Below are 19672 nucleotides of genomic sequence, written 5' to 3' on the forward strand. Positions count from 1 at the left end.
AAAGAAAGGAAACACTGGTTTAGGCACCCACTAGCAAAATAAACAGTGTAAAAAGGAATAAACTAGATCTTCATGGAAAAATATTAATGTCTTACTATGTTGAGGGAAAAAAAAGCAAAGTATAGAAGAATACATGCCATGTAACACTTCTTAAATAAAAGTTTAAAAACATGATAATAAGATTATGTTGTTTATGGACACATAAAAATGTATATAAGTATGCAAGAGAATGATAAACTCTAAATTCAAGGTAATCATTACTTTGGAGAGGAAAACACCGAGGACTTCTTAAAGATCTAGTTTGATCTCGCAGTGTTTAGATTGGGCTAAGCTGAGTAAAGGTCAGTTTTCATTCCAATCCCAAAGAAAGGCAATGCCAAAGAATGTTCATACAACCGCACAATTGAAGTCATCTCACACGCTAGCAAAGTAATGCTCAAAATTCGCCAAGCCAGGCTTCAACAGTACATGAACCGTGAACTTCGAGATGTTCAAGCTGTATTTCGAAAAGGCAGAGGAACCAGAGATCACATTGCCAACATCCGCTGGATCATCAAAAAAGCAAGAGAGTTCCAGAAAAACATCTGCTTTTGCTTTATTGACTGTACCAAAGCCTTTGTGTAGATCACAACAAACTGGAAAATCCTTAAAGAGATGGGAATACCAGCTCAGCTGACCTGCCTCCTGAGAAATTTGTATGCAGGTCAAGAAGCAACAGTTAGAACTGGACATGAACAACAGACTGATTCAAAATTGGGAAAGGAGTACATCAAGGCTGTATATTGTCACCTTGCTTATCATATGCAGAGTACATCATGTAAAATACTGGGCTGGATGAAGCCCAAGCTGGAATCAAGATTGCCAGGAGAAATATCAATAACCTCAGATATGCAGATGACACCACCCTTATGGCAGAAAGTGAAGAATTAAAGAGCCTTTTGTTGAAAGTGAAAGAAGAGAGTGAAAAAGTTGGCTTAAAACTCAGCATTCAGAAAACTAAGATCATGGCATCTGGTCACATTACTTCATGGCAAATAGATGATGAAACAATGGAAACTGAGAGACTATTTTTTTGGGTTCCAAATTCACTCAGATGGTGACTGCAGCCATGAAATTAAAAGATGCTTGCTCCTTGGAAGAAAAGCTATGACAGCATAGCTAGACAGCATATTAAAAAGCAGAGACATTACTTTACCAACAAAGGTCCATCTAGTCAAAGCTATGGTTTTTCGAGTAGTTATGTATGGATGTGAGAGTTGGACTATAAAGAAAGCTGAGTGCCGAAGAATTGATGCTTTTGAACTGTGGTGTTGGAGAAGGCTCTTGAGAGTCCCCTGGACTGCAAGGAGATCCAACCAGTCCCTCCTAAAGGAAATCAGTCCTGAATATTCACTGGAAGGACTGATGCTGAAGCTGAAACTCCAATACTTTGGCCACCTGATGCAAAGACCCTGATGCTGGGAAAGATTGAAAGCAGGAGGAGAAGGGGACAACAGAGGACGAGATGATTGGATGGCATCACCAACTCAATGGATGTGAGTGTGAGTAAACTCTGGGAGTTGGTGATGGACAGGGAGGCCTGGTGTGCTGCAGTCCATGGGGTTGCAACGAGTTGGACATGACTGAGCGACTGAACTGAACTGAAGCTGAGTAATAGGTTTGTGCTGGATATTTTCTGTAGTCTTAGTTGACTTGAATTTTTAAAAAAGACTATAGACATTAATCTCCAATAAGGTTACTACTTCTGCTTATACTCAGTTCAGGGAAAGATTGCTACTGATACATTTTCTTTTCTTTTCTTTTTTTAAATATGGAACGCTTCATGAATTTGCGTGTCATCCTTGCGCAGGGGCCATGCTAATCTTCTCTGTATCGTTCCAATTTTAGTATATGTGCTGCCGAAGCAAGCACGCTATTGATACATTTCCATCAATTTGTCTTTAAAATAGAAGGCAGCATTATTAAGAGGGAAATAGAAAATATTTGAGAGCACCAAGGGATTAAGTCTGTCAGTACCAGATATAAAAGATTCCATAATTTGCTGTTTTCAGAAATTATAATTTTTTTCAAACTGATCTAGGATAACTGACTTACTAATATTTCCAGTTTTAAAAACTTGTAATTTTAAATATTTTAGCAGTCAATTTTTAAATACTAACTTCAGATATTATGCGGAATACATGAGTTAGCACTTCTGTTGCAACCCTGGTAAGTTAGGAGTAGGGCAGGGGGAATGCAGTACTCTGGTAATGACAGACTGCTTGCCTTCAGTGTGTCTTGAAAATGTGGAAAACACCCCTTTCTTGAATTCTTCATTCTGTGCTACCATGTTTTCCTTCACCTTCCCTTCACTTTGAGTCTTGCTGGTAATGAGTTTTCTAGCCTTGTCTTTTGTCTTTGATGCTTAATTCTTCAAACAAAAAGGCAGTCAGGATTTAGTGTACATCACAATTTCCTGGGGGACTTGTTAAAACGCACCTTGTTAGGCCCTGAAACTGCAGAGTTTCTGGTTCAGTAGGTCTGGTTGGAGCCTGAGAATTTGCATTTCTAATAAGTTTTCTTGTAATAATGATGCTGCTGTGCCAGGGTCTCATTTTTGAGAACTACTACTTATCTAGCTGTTCTTTCTTTGCTGTTCATTCATCTTAAAGGAGGTTCAGTTTGATTTCCTGGGCAACATACAGATTCTAAGATACTCTAACTTTTACATTTCTGCTATTTTAGATTCAGACTAAAGAAGCATGATATGATAGAACTTACATAGTAGAACACCATGTCCTTACTCTTAATTACATGTTTCCCTTGGATTAGCTACTTTGTATTTTTTTTACATATATAAAATGGATTAGTTTAGATATCTCTTCTGACATTGAATCATAATTTCTGCTTAAATCTTCTCATATCCTGATTACCCACCAAAGACCTTTGATTTGTACAGGAAATTTTAGAACTATTAATGCTTGACTTTAGAGCCAATTTTTTATGAAAGTAACTATAATCCCTCATTTTCCCATCTTGTTCCTTTTACCATTTGCCATAGGGTAAAACCAAAATGATGAAACAAATCTGTGTTCCATACTATGTATATTTTGCTTCATAATTGTTAAGACTGGGGAAAGAGGGTTTTTGAAAAATAGATAATATCATTAAGTTTTACCAATTAACGACCTATTTGAGTATTTGAGGATACAAGGAAAGCAAAGTCAGCATAGCCCTTATAGGACCCCCTCCCCACAGTTAGAAAGCCCTCTTTCTTTTTGCTAGTGCTATAATACAGAAATATCGCAGGCTTAGAGGCTTTAGTGTTCTGTTTTCTTTAATGGTGGTCCCTTTTAAAGAAGGGTTAATCCTTTGGAATATAGGTATTAAGATAATAATATATAAGGTGTTATAATCATTCATGTATATCTTTATTGGAAAACGTATTCCTGAGTCAGAAAAGATAGTAGTAGGAAATGTATTTAAAAGTTTGAGGACTTCCCTGGTGGTCTAGTGGTTAAGACTCCACGATTCCACTGCAGAGGGCAGGAGTTCAGTCCTGGTCAAAAAACTTAAGATCCTGCATGCCACGCAACATGGACAAAAAAGTTTGTAGTGAATTAAACTTTACTTGAAAATAATTACGTGGTATAAGGTTTGGGGGCTGTTTGAACTAAATTAAATACTTGGGAAAGTTTCAGATAATCAAAATTGTTTATAACCCTTAATCTTTAAGAATAATGGTTATACCTAGAAACTATAGAGTGTACAATGTCAAAGAAAAAAACCTTAATTGAGAACTCTATTAAAATCCACAGTTTATTTCCAAAATAAGACCTTTATCGTAATATTTTTTGAGATTTCAAAGTTAAGACCATAAAGTCTTTTTAGAAATTGAGGATTCTTTGCCTTAACTGTCAAACTTCCCTCCTCCCTTTTTTCCCCCTAAATTTAATTGTATGTACTTTGTCTGTAAGGGCTTCCCAGGTGGCTCAGATGGTAAAAAGTCCACCTGCAATGCAGGAAACCCGGGTTTAATCCTTTGGTTGGGAAGGTCCCCTGGAGAAGGAAATGGCAACCCACTTCAGTATTCGTCTCTGGAGAATTCCATGGGCAGAGAATCCTGGTGGGTACAGTCCATGGGGTCACAAGGAGTCATGGAGTCAGATATGACTGAGTGATTGACACTTTGACTTTCTCTCTATTGCTCTTTCTATAGAGAAGAAGTTTTCCAATAAACAGAAAAATTGCTTGGTTTGGGGTTTTGTCCTAGCTCTACTCTCAATGCCAGTAATGTATGATTTGCTATATGATATACAAGAGAAATCCGAATACTATATTGGGGGAGATAAAAAGTCAAGGAAATTAATGTCTAGGTTTAAAACCATATGATAAAGCCAACAGCCTGATGTAATAAGGTATTTTTTTTCTACCCAGTGATTTGGCTAGATCAGTGCCTTTAATTTCAAGATTTATCTTTATTTTGTTTTCTTTTTGCCACACTTGCAAGATCTCAGTTCCCCCAGGCTATGGTAGTGAAAGCCCAGAATCCTAACCACTATACCAGTAGGGAACTCCCTTCAGTTTTTTTTCCCCCTTCAGTTTTAATCATAATGCAGGGACATCAGATTTTGTGGTGGTGGTCATATAGTCGCTAAATTATGTCCAACTCTTGTGACCCAGTGGACTATAGCTCACCAGTCTCCTCAGTTCATGGGATTTCTCAGGCAGGAATAGTAGAGTGGGTTGCCATTTCCTTCTCCAGAGGAGCTTTCCAGCCCAGGGATAAAACTTGTGTCTCTCCTGCATTGTAGGTGGTCTTCTTCATTGCAAGTGGATTCTTTACCACTGAGCCAGCAGGGAAACCTCAAATTTTATAGCTTCTGTGTTTATTTAGTCTAACTGGATTTTCACTGTTCTAATTACCCTTCAGATAGTCACAGCTTTTTCAGAACTTTTTTTTTTTTAATCCAAATGTATAGTCAGAACTGCTAAGTTATTTTTTAAATAGACAATAAATATACTTGTTAAAGGTATAAAAGAAATACATGTAGTTCCTATTCTTATCCCCAAAGCAGAGTTTCCTTCTGAAAGCAAATACTTTGAACTACTTTTGTGTCTATTCTTCAGAGATACTGTATGCATATATGAAGATGAATGAATATATGCCCTTTTAGTAAACAACTTTATATATACAATAAAATCAACAATTTAAATATACAGTTTGAGTTTTAATGAGTGTAATTCACAGTTTTGCAGTCCCTACCAAAGTCATAATATAGAATATTTTCATAGCCCCCTAGATTTTCTTCATGTTCCTTTGTAATCAATCTCCTCCAACTCCCTCTAGCCCTTGAAACTATTAATCTGGTTTCTGTTGCTATAAATTTGCCTTTTCTAGAATGTGTATCAGTGGAATCATGCAGAATATAGTCTTATGTCTCATTTCACTTAAATACTTAAGTGAGTGCCTCGAATCAAGGAGTTGGAATGAGTATGTTAATTGTAATTACTATCATGGTAAGTTTAGTGAACATCTATTATCTCACAGGTACAAAATAAAAGGTAAAGAGAAAAATTTTTTCCTTGGGATGAGAACTCTTAGGATTTACTCTGTTAAACTTTCATGTATAACATATAGCAGTGTTAATTAACCTCTTCTTGCCTGGAAAATTCCATAGACAGAGGAGCCAGGTGGGCTACAGTCCATATGGTTGCAAAGAGTAGGACACAACTGAGTGCATGCATGTGCGCACACACGTGCACACATGTGCACACAAGTACATATTACAGCCCTACCACTTACTTAAAACTGTTAGTTTGTACCTTTTGACTACCTCACCACCTCCCCTCACTTTTGATAATCGCAGATCTGATCTCTTTTTCTGTGAGTTTGTTTATTTTTGAAGTATAATTGACCTACCACACTATGTTACTGTCTGGTATACAACCTAGTGGTTTGATATGTTAAAAAGTGATCACCTCCTGATGAATCCTTATATTCAGTTTAGATGAAGTTAGTCAAAAGAAGTAGCTTAACTTTTGTGTTTCAAATCAAGCAAGCTTTCTTAGTTATAGTGACCTGTATTACAAACATTTGGGAATGGGAACTGTACAGTAGGTTTTATGTTTTTCTCCTTGAGATGGGCAAGGAATCTCTGTTGTAGAGAAATACAAAATCCTCAAATTGAGATGTGAAAGAAAGTAAATATTGTTAAATCTTTATCTCAATCCCAGCACTTAAAAAAAACAGAACTTTATTTCTATACTTTATGCTTTGTCCTCCAAGCTTACAGATAGGATAAAACAAAATAATTGATGTAATGACTGGTTGAATAAGTAAACTCAGAAGAAGAAACAGAGAAATATCTGTGTGTTGCAATTTAAAATATTTATAACTCAATAAGATTTGAAATAATTTTTAAATGGTAGGTTTTACCATTGTAGTTTTAAAATATAATTAAAACTAGTCCTTCCTCAGAGTTTGTTTTTATCTCACATACCAAGCCAAAGGGAAAGGAAATATAGTATGATTTCCTGCTTTGTGGTTTTTAAGGCATCCCCACCCAGTAACAAATCTCAAGTTTGTGGGTTCTTGTGTTAAAATAGCTAAGAAGCTGGCATCTTTTGTAGAGCATGACTACATGTAATTCTATCTCTGATTTCAAAACTTTATGATGGGTTATATCCAGCCACCTTTTGTAATATATCCCTTTTAAAGTTTTTCCTACTACCTTTGGAAGCTTTGTAGTGGATATGAGCTGAAAAAATACCAGTATCTTGTCAGATGGTTCTGTATAATTTGGAACATTTATAACTCCGTTTATCTGAAGTGTAACTTAATGGTTTTGAGGCACAAAAACCAGCTGTTGACCTTTATTGGAAAATAATAAGTGTTTACTTAAAAACAGTTTTTGTGAGACTTCCCTGGCAGTCCACACTCCCAGTGCAGGTGCATGAGTTCAATACCTGGTCCGGGGACTAAGATTCCACCACATGGTGCGGCCCAAGAAAACCCAAAGAAACAGTTTTTGTGGTTCTTTAGTATATGATACATGTTTACTTTCCTTATATTTAATACCTATTAAAACCTATTAATACCTTTGTTTTTCCAAACAAAGCAAAAATTATCTGCTTTTAAAAACATACATTTATATCCAGGAATCCCAAATATTTTATAGATTTCATTAATCTACCTTTCTCTTCTCTAACTTTGAAGGAGTGCTGCTAAAAGCTTTACTAGTGAGACAGAGATTATTGGTAACAGTGATGGTTTTATTAATGGATAATAGTTACATTTATGTTAAATACATTTCTTTATTCTCTCCTTGAAGGAGTTGAATGACCTGGCACGGGACCCCCCAGCACAGTGTTCAGCAGGTCCCGTTGGAGATGATAGTAAGTATCTAAAAGGAATAATAAAATAAAACATAAAACAGCATAACAGTCTGCCTCTGGTGAACTCTGGTACTAATAAATATATATGTCTGCTAAGATTATTTGTATGAAGAGTAAATTATGCAATTTACCTTTATTTGCCCATGAAAGGTGCAGTTTTATGTGTATTCCATCCTCTTTTGTGTACTGTATTGCATTTTGAACGTCTTCTGCCAGATGTTGTATGTGTAGTTGTTCTAGCTTCTCCCTACCTATCCTTTGTCCCTTCTGGGTATTTACCTAAGACAAAATATTCAAGCTTTTGTCTACAGCAAGCTATTGTTCTTTAGTAAGATAATAATAAGTATGACTGGGGGGGGTGTATATGTGGGTCTGTGTCTTTCTTTGTATTGACTCATTTGTGAAGACAACTACAACTTACCTTTAATGTCCAGTTTATCTTCTTAATCCTGTTTGAAATAATTTATTGTTTCTTACCATACATGTTAGATAATAATTTTGCTTTTGTTCCACTTTGTCTCAAGGCAGCTTTTCCCCCTAATACCATCTTTCAGCCTTTTAAAAATAGATGATATTTGAACAGGCTGTGTAACTAATTCTCACACAAAAAAATGCAACATTTAGCAAATAAGGGAAAAGTGGAATATACTCAGAGTATATTTAGAAGCATTTGTGTAAGGGAAGTGTATAGGTTAAGACAGAAAATAAATGAGGTTATATGGGCTTGTGTGTAAAATTAAGTTTTTCCTCATTTTTCTTAAGATTGTTCTTTTGGTTTGCTAAATCCTTAGGAATCAAAGCATAATCCTTGTACAAGGATTGCTTTATAGATAAAACAGATGTTATAAATTATAAGACTAAGTACTTGTTATGAAAAATCCCATTTATGTTATGTTTAGATCTGTCCAGTATTATTGAGTATATATAGTATCTGATATCAAACAGGACAGGCCAAGTACTTAAACACATTTCTCATTTAAGGTTCAAAATTCTTTAAGTGATTGGAAAAGAAATTGTTAACTGTTTTAGAGAAGAATCTAGTGAGAACCTTGTGGTGGTTCTTGAAGTAGACTTATTCTCAGATTTTCTGATTCTTGTTTTGTCATTCCATGGTATCATATCCATCTGCATCAATGTGGTCATTCAGTTTTGAAAGAGTGTTTTTATTTCAGGTAAATTCCTCAGAGTTGAGAGAGGCTGATTTTTTTTTTTTTTTTTTTGGGGGGGGGGGGAGAGACTGATTTTTAATTAAAAGTGTTTGAAGTCTGGGGATTAGATTTCATTTTTGAAGTTCTGTAGTGTGCTAAAGTAATTTGCCTTTGCTTCTACCATAGTTGGTACTGTTACATTCCTTTCTCAGGTTGAAAAGTGGTTACCCTGGAGAGTTAAACTCCCCTAAAGCATAAGCAATAAGAGAAAAAGAAAAGTAAATTAGACTTCATCAAAATTTAAAAATTAGGTACAGCAAATGATACTGTTAAGAAAGTGAAAAGGTATACAAAATGGGAGAATGAATTTGCAGGTCGTATATATCTGATAAGGCATATTTATCTAAAATACTTCTTAAAGTCTTTATATCTCAACATTATAAAGATAAATAACCCAATTTTAAAATGAACAGACAATCTGAGTAGCTTTTTCTCTAAGATACTCAAACGCAGTAAGAACATGGAAAGATGTTCAGCATCATTAATTATCAGGGAAATGCACATCAAAACCATAATGAGGTGTCACTTTACACCCAGTAGGATGGCTAGAATCAAAAGGTCAGATAATAAGTGTTGATGAAGATGTGGAGAAATTTGAACCATCATACTTTGCTGGTAGAATACAAAATGGTACAGCCAGCTTGTTGGACAACTTGACAGTTCCTCAAAAAGCAAAACATAGAATTAACTATATGACCCAGTGAGTTCATTCCTAGGTATGTGTCCAAGAGAAATAAAAGCATATATCCCTATAAAAACTCACTCATGATTGTTCATAGAAATTTCATTTATAATAGCCAAAAAGTGAAAACAACCCAAATGCCTGCCAGCTGATGAAGGGATAAATAAAATATGGTGTGTCCATACAGTAGAATATTATTTGATGATTAACAGGAATGAAATATTGATATATGCTACAACATGAATGAGCATTAAAAACATTGTGCTAAAAAGACCTATACTCTGAACACCGTAAGATGCTGGTGAAAGAAATTGAAGATGACATAAACAGATATTGATAAAATGACCACACTGCCCCAGGCAATCTACAGATTCAGTTCAATCTCTTTTGAATAACCAATGGCATTTTTCATGGAACTAGAACAAAACAAATTTCAAATTTTGGAAGCACAAAAGACCTCAAATAGCTAAAACAATCTTGAGAAAGAAGACTGGAGCTAGAGGAACCACGCTTCCTGACTTCAGACTGTACTACATAGCTACAGTAATCAAAAATAGTATGGTGGTTGCACACACAGAAAAAAGCATATGGATCAGTGTAACAGGGTAGCAAGCCCAGAGATAAACCTATGCACTTAACAGTCAATTAATCTACTGCAAATGGAGCAAGAATATACAGTGGAGAAAAGTGAGTGATACTGGGAAAGCTGAACAGGTATATATAAATGAATGAAATCAGAACATTTTTTCACACCATTTATAAAAATGAACTCAGAGATCTAAATGTAAGACCAAATACTCTAAAATTCCTCAGGAGAAAACGTAGAACACTGGCAAAAATTGCAGCAATATTTTTTGGATCCATCACTTAGTGATGGACAAACAAATGGGTCATAATTACTTAAAATCTTTTGCATAGTAAAGGAAACTGTAAACAAAACAAGAAGACAACCTGTGAAATAGAATATATTTGAAAAATGATGCAACCAACAAGGAATTAATTTCCAAAATAAACAGCTCATACAGCTAGTTATTAAAGAAATACAAATCAGAACTACAATGTGGTATTATCTCACACTGGTGAGAATGGCCATCATTAAAAAGTTTACAAAGACTAAATGCTGAAGAGGGTATGGAGAAAAAGGAACCCTCCTGCTCTGTTGGTGGAAATCTAATTGGTGTAGCCACTATTTAGAACAGTATGGAGGTTTCTTAAAAAACTAAAAATATGAGTTGCCATATGATTCAGCAGTCCCACTCCGGGCATTTATCTGGAGAAAGCTCTAATTTGAAAAGATATATGCAGCCCAGTGTTCATAGCAGCACTACTTAACAATAGCCAAGACATGGAAGCAACTTAAATGCGCTCCGGAGGGAGACCTAAGTCAGTGACTCTAGTAGGTATTCTTATATGTAACCAGGGTGGCAAAATATGCAATTAAGATTTAAAATGGTAGGTCTCCAAATGCTTTTTGTTAATTAAATTAATATGGGGGCCTTTTATAGAACCTTTGTTGAAAATACTAGGACTGATCTTAGTGATTCAAAGTAACTTTCTCCTTAGCTACTTAATCCATAAAAAAATTAGTTGGCAGAAGTTAAGAGGAATTTTTCTCAGTACTAATGATTAGTAATCTAAAAAGGAGAGCCTCAGCAATACCTATTCTTTATTTTTAATCCCTGGTAAACAGGCTGCTCTTTGTAGCTTCAGGCCCAGTGAGGGGCAAGCCAGCCATAGGGGCAGTTCTCATACAGATGGTCAGAAGGAATTTAAGGGTTTGGGCTGACATCCCAGTGGATTTTGTGTGGCTTTCTAGTCTTCACATTACCTCCTTGCATCAAGAGTTAGCTGGTTTGAGTTGCTTGTGTATAATCCCATTGACAGCTTTCCTTAGTTTGCTCAGATCCTAATGTGAATGTTAAGTGCTTAGTAACTTGCTTAGAAGTGAAAACTGGGTTTTTGATCTTTGTGTTGTACTTAGTGGCATCACCTTTGAAACAGAACATGCATCGTTTTTTGCAGTTTGAAGAGAAAGTTTTCTTACTAAACAAGTTTATGATTTATTGGGATTATCCCTAGAGTTTGAAATCAAGCTTGGGGCTTTCAGCATACGTTTTCTTTATTTATTGAGGTACCAGTAATTCTAAAGATCTACACGTGAGAACTCATGGCAATTTTTTTGTCACTGGAAAAAACTAGCGTTTCCTAATTTGAGTATTATCTACTTTTAAGTTTACTGTTCTGCTCTATTCCAGTTCTATAAAAGAAGTATATTACAGATATTTGTATTGGGGAAATGATATAATCAAAGAATTGAATCTTGTGGTTCTTTTTTACCCTTTGAGGTAAGGAAGTGCCTGTTTAAAAGGGAAACTTTAGGCCTTGTCAAGAATTTTGTCTCCCTGACATGAATTTTTAAGATGTTTTAGCCCAAATACTTTGTTGTTGAACACCTTATCAGTGTTCTACACCATGCTACTCATTTTTGCTATTCTCAGAGTCCAACTTAATTTAGATTCCTCATCCTGCCCAGGACTCATCATGTTTCATAAATGAACTGAGATTACATGGGGAATAATATGTTGTTATGGTGTAGGTATACTGTAGATACTGCTTGATGGTGACTTTTTCTTGTTCTTTTTTCAGTGTTCCATTGGCAAGCTACAATAATGGGGCCAGTAAGTATTCAGATTAATCTCAGAATAAATAGTTTAGGTAATTCACTCATTTTAACCCAACTTTTTTTGTTATCAACAGAATGACAGTCCCTATCAGGGTGGAGTATTTTTCTTGACAATTCATTTCCCAACAGATTACCCCTTCAAACCACCTAAGGTAACTGGGATATGCAAATTGTTTTTTTATCTACTTTCTACAATGCTAATGAAACCGTTTATAAGAAGTTTTCCTTGTTTTGATAGGTTGCATTTACAACAAGAATTTATCATCCAAATATTAACAGTAATGGCAGCATTTGTCTTGATATTCTTCGGTCACAGTGGTCTCCAGCACTAACTATTTCAAAAGGTAATGGAATGGATATTTGATATAAAAATAAAGCCTACTATTTTTTTGTGTGTTTGTGTCTTTTTTAGGTTACTTATTCTTGAAAGGGCTAGTCAAATTCCTTTTTAAGAGAATGTTGCAATCTCCCTTATTCTTGATCTGGGGTTTAGACCTACTAGAGAGACTTGAATTTCTAAGCATACATGTTTCTTGGTGCTGTGATTGCTCTCTGTCCATTGTTCTTGCTGTTCAGGCATAGATTAGAATATGGCCCTTGTGAATCTGTTTTTTTAAGAGCATGGTTAAAGTAGAAGCCAAGTAATGTCTTTCCGGCCTTGAGATCCATGAATGGAAAGGATAGATATACGAAAAGAACAGCCCTTGTAGAGGAATGTTTGTACTATAATTATAGATATTAATATTAGTTTCTTAAAGGACAAAGTATAGATGAATTCATATTCACATCATTTAAGGTTTTACCTGTTCTTGTCTTTAGGTTTCTATCAAGATCAGAATCATCATCTAAGATAATCAATTTAATGTATGTTTTTATGTGAGCATCTTAGTCTGTGGTATATTGCTGCCTGCACACTGTGTTTGAAAATATGTAGAGAAAGTTGGTTATTAATTTTGTGATGAAAGACCTAGTAGTTCTTTTAAATAAGACCTAATTGTATGAGTAGATTGGAGGTTTTTTTATATCTCTGAACTGAATATTATCTTACTTGTTGATTTGAAATTGTATAACCTCTCAACGTCATACTCAAATGAAATCATAAGAGGATTAAATGTTGTCAAAATGCAGTATAATAGGCTACAAGTATGATAATAGGCCCATCACCTCATGGGAAATAGATGGGGAGACAGTAGAAACAGTGTCAGACTTTATTTTTTTAGGCTCCAAAATCACTGCAGATGGTGACTGCAGCCATGAAATTAAAAGACCCTTACTCCTTGGAAGGAAAGTTATGACCAACCTAGATAGCATATTAAAAAGAAGAGACATTACTTTGCCAACAAAGGTCCGTCTGGTCAAGGCTATGGTTTTTCCAGTGGTCACGTGTGGATGTGAGAGTCGGACTATGAAGAAAGCTGAGGGCCGAAAAATTGATGCTTTTGAACTGTGGTGTTGGAGAAGACTCTTGAGAGTCCCTTGGACTGCAAGGAGATCCAGCCAGTCCATCCTAAAGGAGATCAGTCCTGGGTGTTCATTGGAAGGACTGATGCTGAAGCTGAAACTCCAATACTTTGGCCACCTCATGCGAAGAGTTGACTCATTGGAGAAGACCCTGATGCTGGGGGGGATTGGGGGCAGGAGGAGGAGGGGACGACAGAGGATGAGATGGCTGGATGGCATCACCGACTCGATGGGCATGAGTTTGAGTAAACCCGAGGAATTGGTGATGGATAGGGAGGCCTGGCATGCTGCGATTCATGGGGTCACAAAGAGTTGGACATGACTGAGCGACTGAACTGAACTGACTGATGATAATGGGCTGATTGGATTGGGAAGATCCCTTGAAGAAGAGAATGGCAACCTACTCCATTGTTGTTCTTGCCTGGAGAATTCCATGGATAAAGGAGTTTGGTGGACTTAGTCCATGGAGTTGCAAAGAGTCCAGCATGACTGAGCAGCTAACACATATACACATGATAATGGGCTAATATATTTAACAGATACAAAGAACATATATAAATAAGTAAGAGGAAAAACCTAGATCTTAATAAATGAATGGAAGAAAGGAACAGAATAATCAAGGAGATACAAATTAAAATAAGTACTCATTCTTCACCATTTGGGGCTTCACTAGTGGCTCAGATGGTAAAGAATCTGCCTACAATGCGGGAGAACCGGGTTTAGTTCCTGGATCAGAAAGATCCTCCGGAGAAAGGAATGGCTACCCACTCCAGTGTTCTTGCCTAGAAAATCCCACAGACAGAGGAGCCCGGTGAACTACATACAAGTCCATGGGGTTGCAAAGAGTCAGGCATGACTGAGCAACTAACATTTTCACTTCACCTTTTTAATTAACAAAGATCTTTTAAAAAGGAAACTAAACATTTTTTCTTTTTAAAAGAAAAAGTACATTGAAGTACTTTGTGAAGTAAGTACATTGGAATGATTGCTTATATATGCTACAGATAGATTTGTTTAGTCTGTATGTATTAGGAGATAAGAGATTTAATCATTAATATTAACACCCTTTGACGCAGTAGTTCTAGGCTCATTCCTTTGTACTAAGAAAACAAACCCAACTGCTAAAATCTCTCTTTGCATCTGCAAAAATGTTATTTCTGAAAATTAGAAATGACATATAGGTTCAACAATAGAAAAAACACATTTGGTTCTGGCACATGCATTCAAAAGAATATTGATCCTTACAAATACTGTGGAAAATGGGAAAATACAGTGTTTGAAAAAAGCAGAAAAGAGATAAAATGTTATATGCTATAACTTGCATTGTATAGAAAGTATATTAAATAGCTAGAAAGAAATAGTTTGGGTATTTGAGGCTGAAATTTGGTACATGAAATTTTTTTTTTCCTATCTACTTAAATTTTATCATTTCTTTAATGCATATATTTAGACAGGAGGCAACATAGTTTCATGGTAAAGAACATAGATTCTGGATGCAATTGCCTGTGTTAGGATCTCAGCTCCACATTTTATTGGTTGAGATTTGAGACGGATTAGCTTCTGTATTCCACACTGTTTTCATCTATAGAGTAGGGGTGATAAAAACTTTCACTATTATTCTGGAGATTAAAAAGCAAAAATGCATAGTTAACTGATTCCTTGTAAGCACCCAAATAACTGGGATAAAGGCACTGTTGTAAAAAATATTGGATATTTGTCATGTTAGAATTACGGTAACACTTGTATACCCTTCCACATTAATTTTTTAGAGGCACAAAAACTCTTGAGGCTTTAAATTAAGATTTCTGGAGTCCTAGGCAAAATATGAACAAAAAAAATCAAGGACCACATTTTAAAAAGTTGTGACTGAAATAATTTTACAGATAAGTGGCCCCTTTTGTTTTTGTAGGCCTCCGTGCCATTCAGCGGTCCTTGTGAAAGTATTTATATGCCTGTTCTTGTGATTTCCTGACCTGTTTGCTCTTACTTTATCAAGTAACTGTGGAGATATAAATCTAGATATAAGAGAGGTGGGACTCTGTATGTGAGTGGGTTGGGTGAGTGGATGGTGGTAGGGGGGAGTCTGGATAGCTGAAATTGTTACCATAGCTTTTCTTTCTTCCCTTCTGTGCCTAGTGGTGGTGTGTTTTGTTTTGTTTTGTTTTTCAATTATTCTAAGTCATAAGGGCTGTTAATGTATTTGACTTGATATGTTCTGTCTGGATAGCTATCTTTTAAAATAACTACAGTACCATTTTGTTGAATTTGGTTTTATCAGCATACCTTCAGTGTTTTATTTATTTATTTATTTTTCCTTTAGTGTTTTAAAGACTCTTTCGTAAATTAAAGTATGGGCAAGCATTGCTGTGAAAGACCCAAATGCTATGTATGATATAATTATTCTTTAACATATTCTGTTTTTAGGGGCAATAATCTAGACCCAAAATGCCCTCTCTTTGAGTATATAGGTAAGGTACCTAAATATACAGAAAACTTAAAACAGGTTAACTGTATTGTAAAGCTACTTGATTATATGGTTTTAGAACTGGAAGTGACTCTGAGTTATGACACTAATGAAAATGGTTATGTACTGATGAAGAATATATATATAAGTGAAAATTCAGTTACTTTAGTAAAGAGTCTCTACAAGCTGTAGAAATAGAAGTTACTCTCTTTATGGAGAAGGAAAGTATAGTATATTATAAGCCAAAATCAATTTTCTACAAATTAAAGGAACTAAGTAGTGCACTAAAAATCCTTTCACTAGATCCAGATAACCGTCATCCTACCTTCCTTTCCTGGAAAGAAAGTGAGGAAAGTTATTTACTTAAAGCTTGTCTTTTTAAAATGATGCAAATGAACTTATTTACAAAACAAACAGATTCACAGACAGAGAAAACAGATTTATGGTTGACAGGGAAAGGGGGATGGGGAAGGATAAATCAGTAGGAGTTTGGGATTAATAGTTATACACACTACTGTATATATAAAATAAACAAGGACCTACTATATAGCACAGGAAACTATATTCAGTATCTTGTAATAACCTGTAATACGAAAGGATCTGAAAACGAATGTATATGTATAACTGAATCACTTTGCTGTACACCTGAAACTAACACACAACACTGTAAATAAACTATACTTCAATTTAAAAAAAAAACAACTCTTTAAAGTTGCCTGTTTTAAATAGTTGGAAAATAAGTAAAGGGAACTTACACTACTTTGGTAGTGTATCTAATTTTAGGTGAAGAGTTAGTTGTATTCTTGCCAGCTTGATAGGACAAGTTTCTTCTATAGTCAATAATTTCATGAACAATCAAAAATCTATAACTCCCTGTTGTCATTTCCAGGAAATACATGAAATCTTTCCTAATTGCTGTTAGAATATTCTGTGCTTGAAGAGGGCATCAGGTGATACACCTGACAATGGGAAGAGAAGATGTTTTGGGAATGCCATCTGCCAGAATTGTGGGCAACAGGAATGAAGAGTCAGAAAACATCTTTCCTGATGTTTTTTATTTTCCATATACTCTTAAGGCAAGGAAATAGCTTTTTTGTTAACAACTGAATGATAAAGGGCATGTAAACTTTCTTTATCTCTCAGAGGCCCTTGATCTCTGTAGGGTAGATTTGATGGGAAAATGAATAAATTCCTTTCCCTGCTGAATTGATGTTTTAGGAGTACAGTGGGCTCTGAATTATTGTCTCTTGCTACAGAACATTAGAGAGAAATATGATAGCTGAGTTCTGTTAACGTCAGAATAGGAGGATTGGAATTTATTTTGGTATGTCAGAGGCCACTGGATTTAATATAATTAGTGGCTTTGGCCTCCTCTTTGCCTTCAATAAAGGAATATGTAAGTTAACAAATTTAAACAGAAAATTGTACTATTGAGATTTGTCTGCCACATTTCAGGTTGTCGTTGAGGAAATAACTGAGATGAGATTTTAAATTGTTACTGCAGATAATTTGAGACTTTTGTTTGAGATATGTCATATCATCTGTAATAGTTGTGGCCAACCCCACTTGGGGACAAGTACCGGCCTCTGTGTTCTTAAACTTAAATTGTTTTCAACTAAAAATGAAACAAATCCATTGCATCTGAATATGGTAACTGCCATCAAGAAAGCAATAATTGTTGGATTTCATAGTTGTCATTTCTTACTAAGAGCATTCAGTAGTGTGGTTGTCTTTAGAATTTTGAAAACCATTTATCCCTGAACATGGGCTTCTAAAAATCGAAATTTATAAGCTGGGGAAAGTCTTATTGGTCTAGGATTTGAAAGATCTGTATTCTATTAATAATTCCACTGTGATTACTCACTAACCAGGGAAATGGGGCAAGACAGTTCACCAGCCTGGGCCAGCTTCCTTAGTGGTTCAAGCTTAGAAAAGTCTTAGAATCTTTGTTAATTACTGTTACTGTAAACTTAGGTAGAGCTTACAAACCTGCTAGATATTACAATAAATAGGGTCTTAGAGTTTTCTCTTGTGTTGGCATCTCATATTTCTTTCAGCCTTTTTGCTTTTATCCTCTACTAATTTATATGTTTTTTTCATTCTAGTACTTTTGTCCATCTGTTCTCTGTTGTGTGATCCCAATCCAGATGATCCTTTAGTGCCTGAGATTGCTCGGATCTACAAAACAGATAGAGAAAAGTAAGTATGGTCTACAGACAGAAGAGCGTCTAATAGGGTGGAGATGTTTGTGTCTAAGGTCTGAGTATGGGTCAGACACTTAAAATGAAGTCCTAATATACTCAGTTGGGGACAGGAAAGAGCAGTATTTGCATCATGTATCATTATAAGTAGATGATTTTATCTCTGTTTTGTATGATTCCTACTGTCTAGAAGAACTTTTCTACAGTTTATTTTCCAACAGCTTTATGTCTTCTTGGTTTTTGACATGTAAAGATTTTGCATCAAGAGCCCAGTTGTCTTAGGTAGGTATTTATAAATTGATGGGAAAGAGAATTGATGTTCTACTATTTGGAATAGTCTAAAAAAGAAAGTAAATAAATGCTACAAGACCCAAAAGGCCCAAATTTCCTTTAAAATAAAACTTGCAGAATTTGCACATTTTAGAATTGTATTATGAATTATTGAAAAGTGGTCAGGGTATCAAAAGATATAGTAAATGAAATGTTGTAATCTTTTGTTTGTTTTGCATATTATTCAATAAGATTGTGAAGGAGACAGATGGGGGAAAATGATTCATTTTCAAAAGTTAAAATATAAAAGATTAAACAATTACTTGAATTATTGGTTAGAGAGGCATATAGATAAGATACTTTTAAAAGGAGCTGCAATAAGAATGGGGTATTCTAACAGCAGTTGGGTCTTAATTTTTTTTCTGTTTCTGAATCTACATAGTATCTATAAGGATTAAAGATCCTTTGCCCTGCTTATTTTACTACTGGAATGTTCTTCTGAAGCAATAAACCCATTCATTTTAGCAACCAAATTGTTAAAATAAGTTCTACCAGAACTGGTTGTTTTTATTGATGCTGAAAAGTATTATGTCAATTTGATCATTTTTATGTGATTTCAAGAACCATATAATATATAATTATATTGTTTAAAGAACTCCACATAAGTAAAACAAGGGTTGAAAATCATCTCAGAAATAGGTCAATGAAGTAGAGACTGAAGACATGCCAGCAAATGCTGAAGTTTAATTAGAATCCTATATACCGTTTATAGGATATTTCTAATGTTTATTAGAAATTTGGAGTAGGAAGATGGCTTCACTTGAAGTTCTATAAGTTCTTCCTCTCAAGTTACTAGATGGGATAATGAATGAAGTCTGTTGCTTTCTGACTGACTCCTCACCTGTGTTAAGCCAAGCTTCTCTTTGTGTGTACAGGTACAACAGAATAGCTCGGGAATGGACTCAGAAGTATGCGATGTAATTAAAGAAATTATTGGATAACCTCTACAAATAAAGATAGGGGAACTCTGAAAGAGAAAGTCCTTTTGATTTCCATTTGACTGCTTTCTATGAGCCCACGCCTCATCTTCCCCTGTGCACATGTTTACCTGATACAGCAGTGCTGCGTGTTGTACATACTTGGAACAACAAACTAGAAATACTGTACTTCTGTACCAACATTGCCTCCTAGCAGAGAAGTGTGTGTGTGACAAGCCAGTTCTCCAGGCATAACCTAGATGTGAGACTAAAAGCTTTCCTTATTGACTTAAATTTGGATAACGGCAAGGTGAGGGGTGGCGGGTATGGTGTGTTCTTGGATGGGGAA

General features: G+C 35.4%; 1 protein-coding gene and 1 non-coding gene across 2 annotated transcripts in view; one reads left to right on the forward strand and one right to left on the reverse strand.

The window, feature by feature from the left end:
* The window catches only part of UBE2D2 (ubiquitin conjugating enzyme E2 D2), a 42784-nt gene extending 23399 nt beyond the window's left edge, over positions 1–19385 (forward strand). Inside the window, exons 2-7 of the mRNA XM_020908434.2 lie at positions 7314–7377; positions 11914–11945; positions 12025–12102; positions 12189–12294; positions 17981–18074; positions 19282–19385. Of these exons, the coding sequence (XP_020764093.1) occupies positions 7314–7377; positions 11914–11945; positions 12025–12102; positions 12189–12294; positions 17981–18074; positions 19282–19327 (420 nt within the window). The 3' untranslated portion in view covers positions 19328–19385. The remainder of the gene's footprint in view (positions 1–7313; positions 7378–11913; positions 11946–12024; positions 12103–12188; positions 12295–17980; positions 18075–19281) is intronic.
* Positions 1805–1911, reverse strand: LOC139034486 (U6 spliceosomal RNA). Its single transcript, XR_011487032.1, has one exon. It is a non-coding gene; the product is annotated as a U6 spliceosomal RNA (small nuclear RNA).
* Positions 19386–19672: the final 287 nt, after the last annotated feature.

The sequence above is a fragment of the Odocoileus virginianus genome, chromosome 3, assembly GCF_023699985.2.
Source record: "Odocoileus virginianus isolate 20LAN1187 ecotype Illinois chromosome 3, Ovbor_1.2, whole genome shotgun sequence".
Taxonomy (NCBI): Eukaryota; Metazoa; Chordata; class Mammalia; order Artiodactyla; family Cervidae; genus Odocoileus; species Odocoileus virginianus.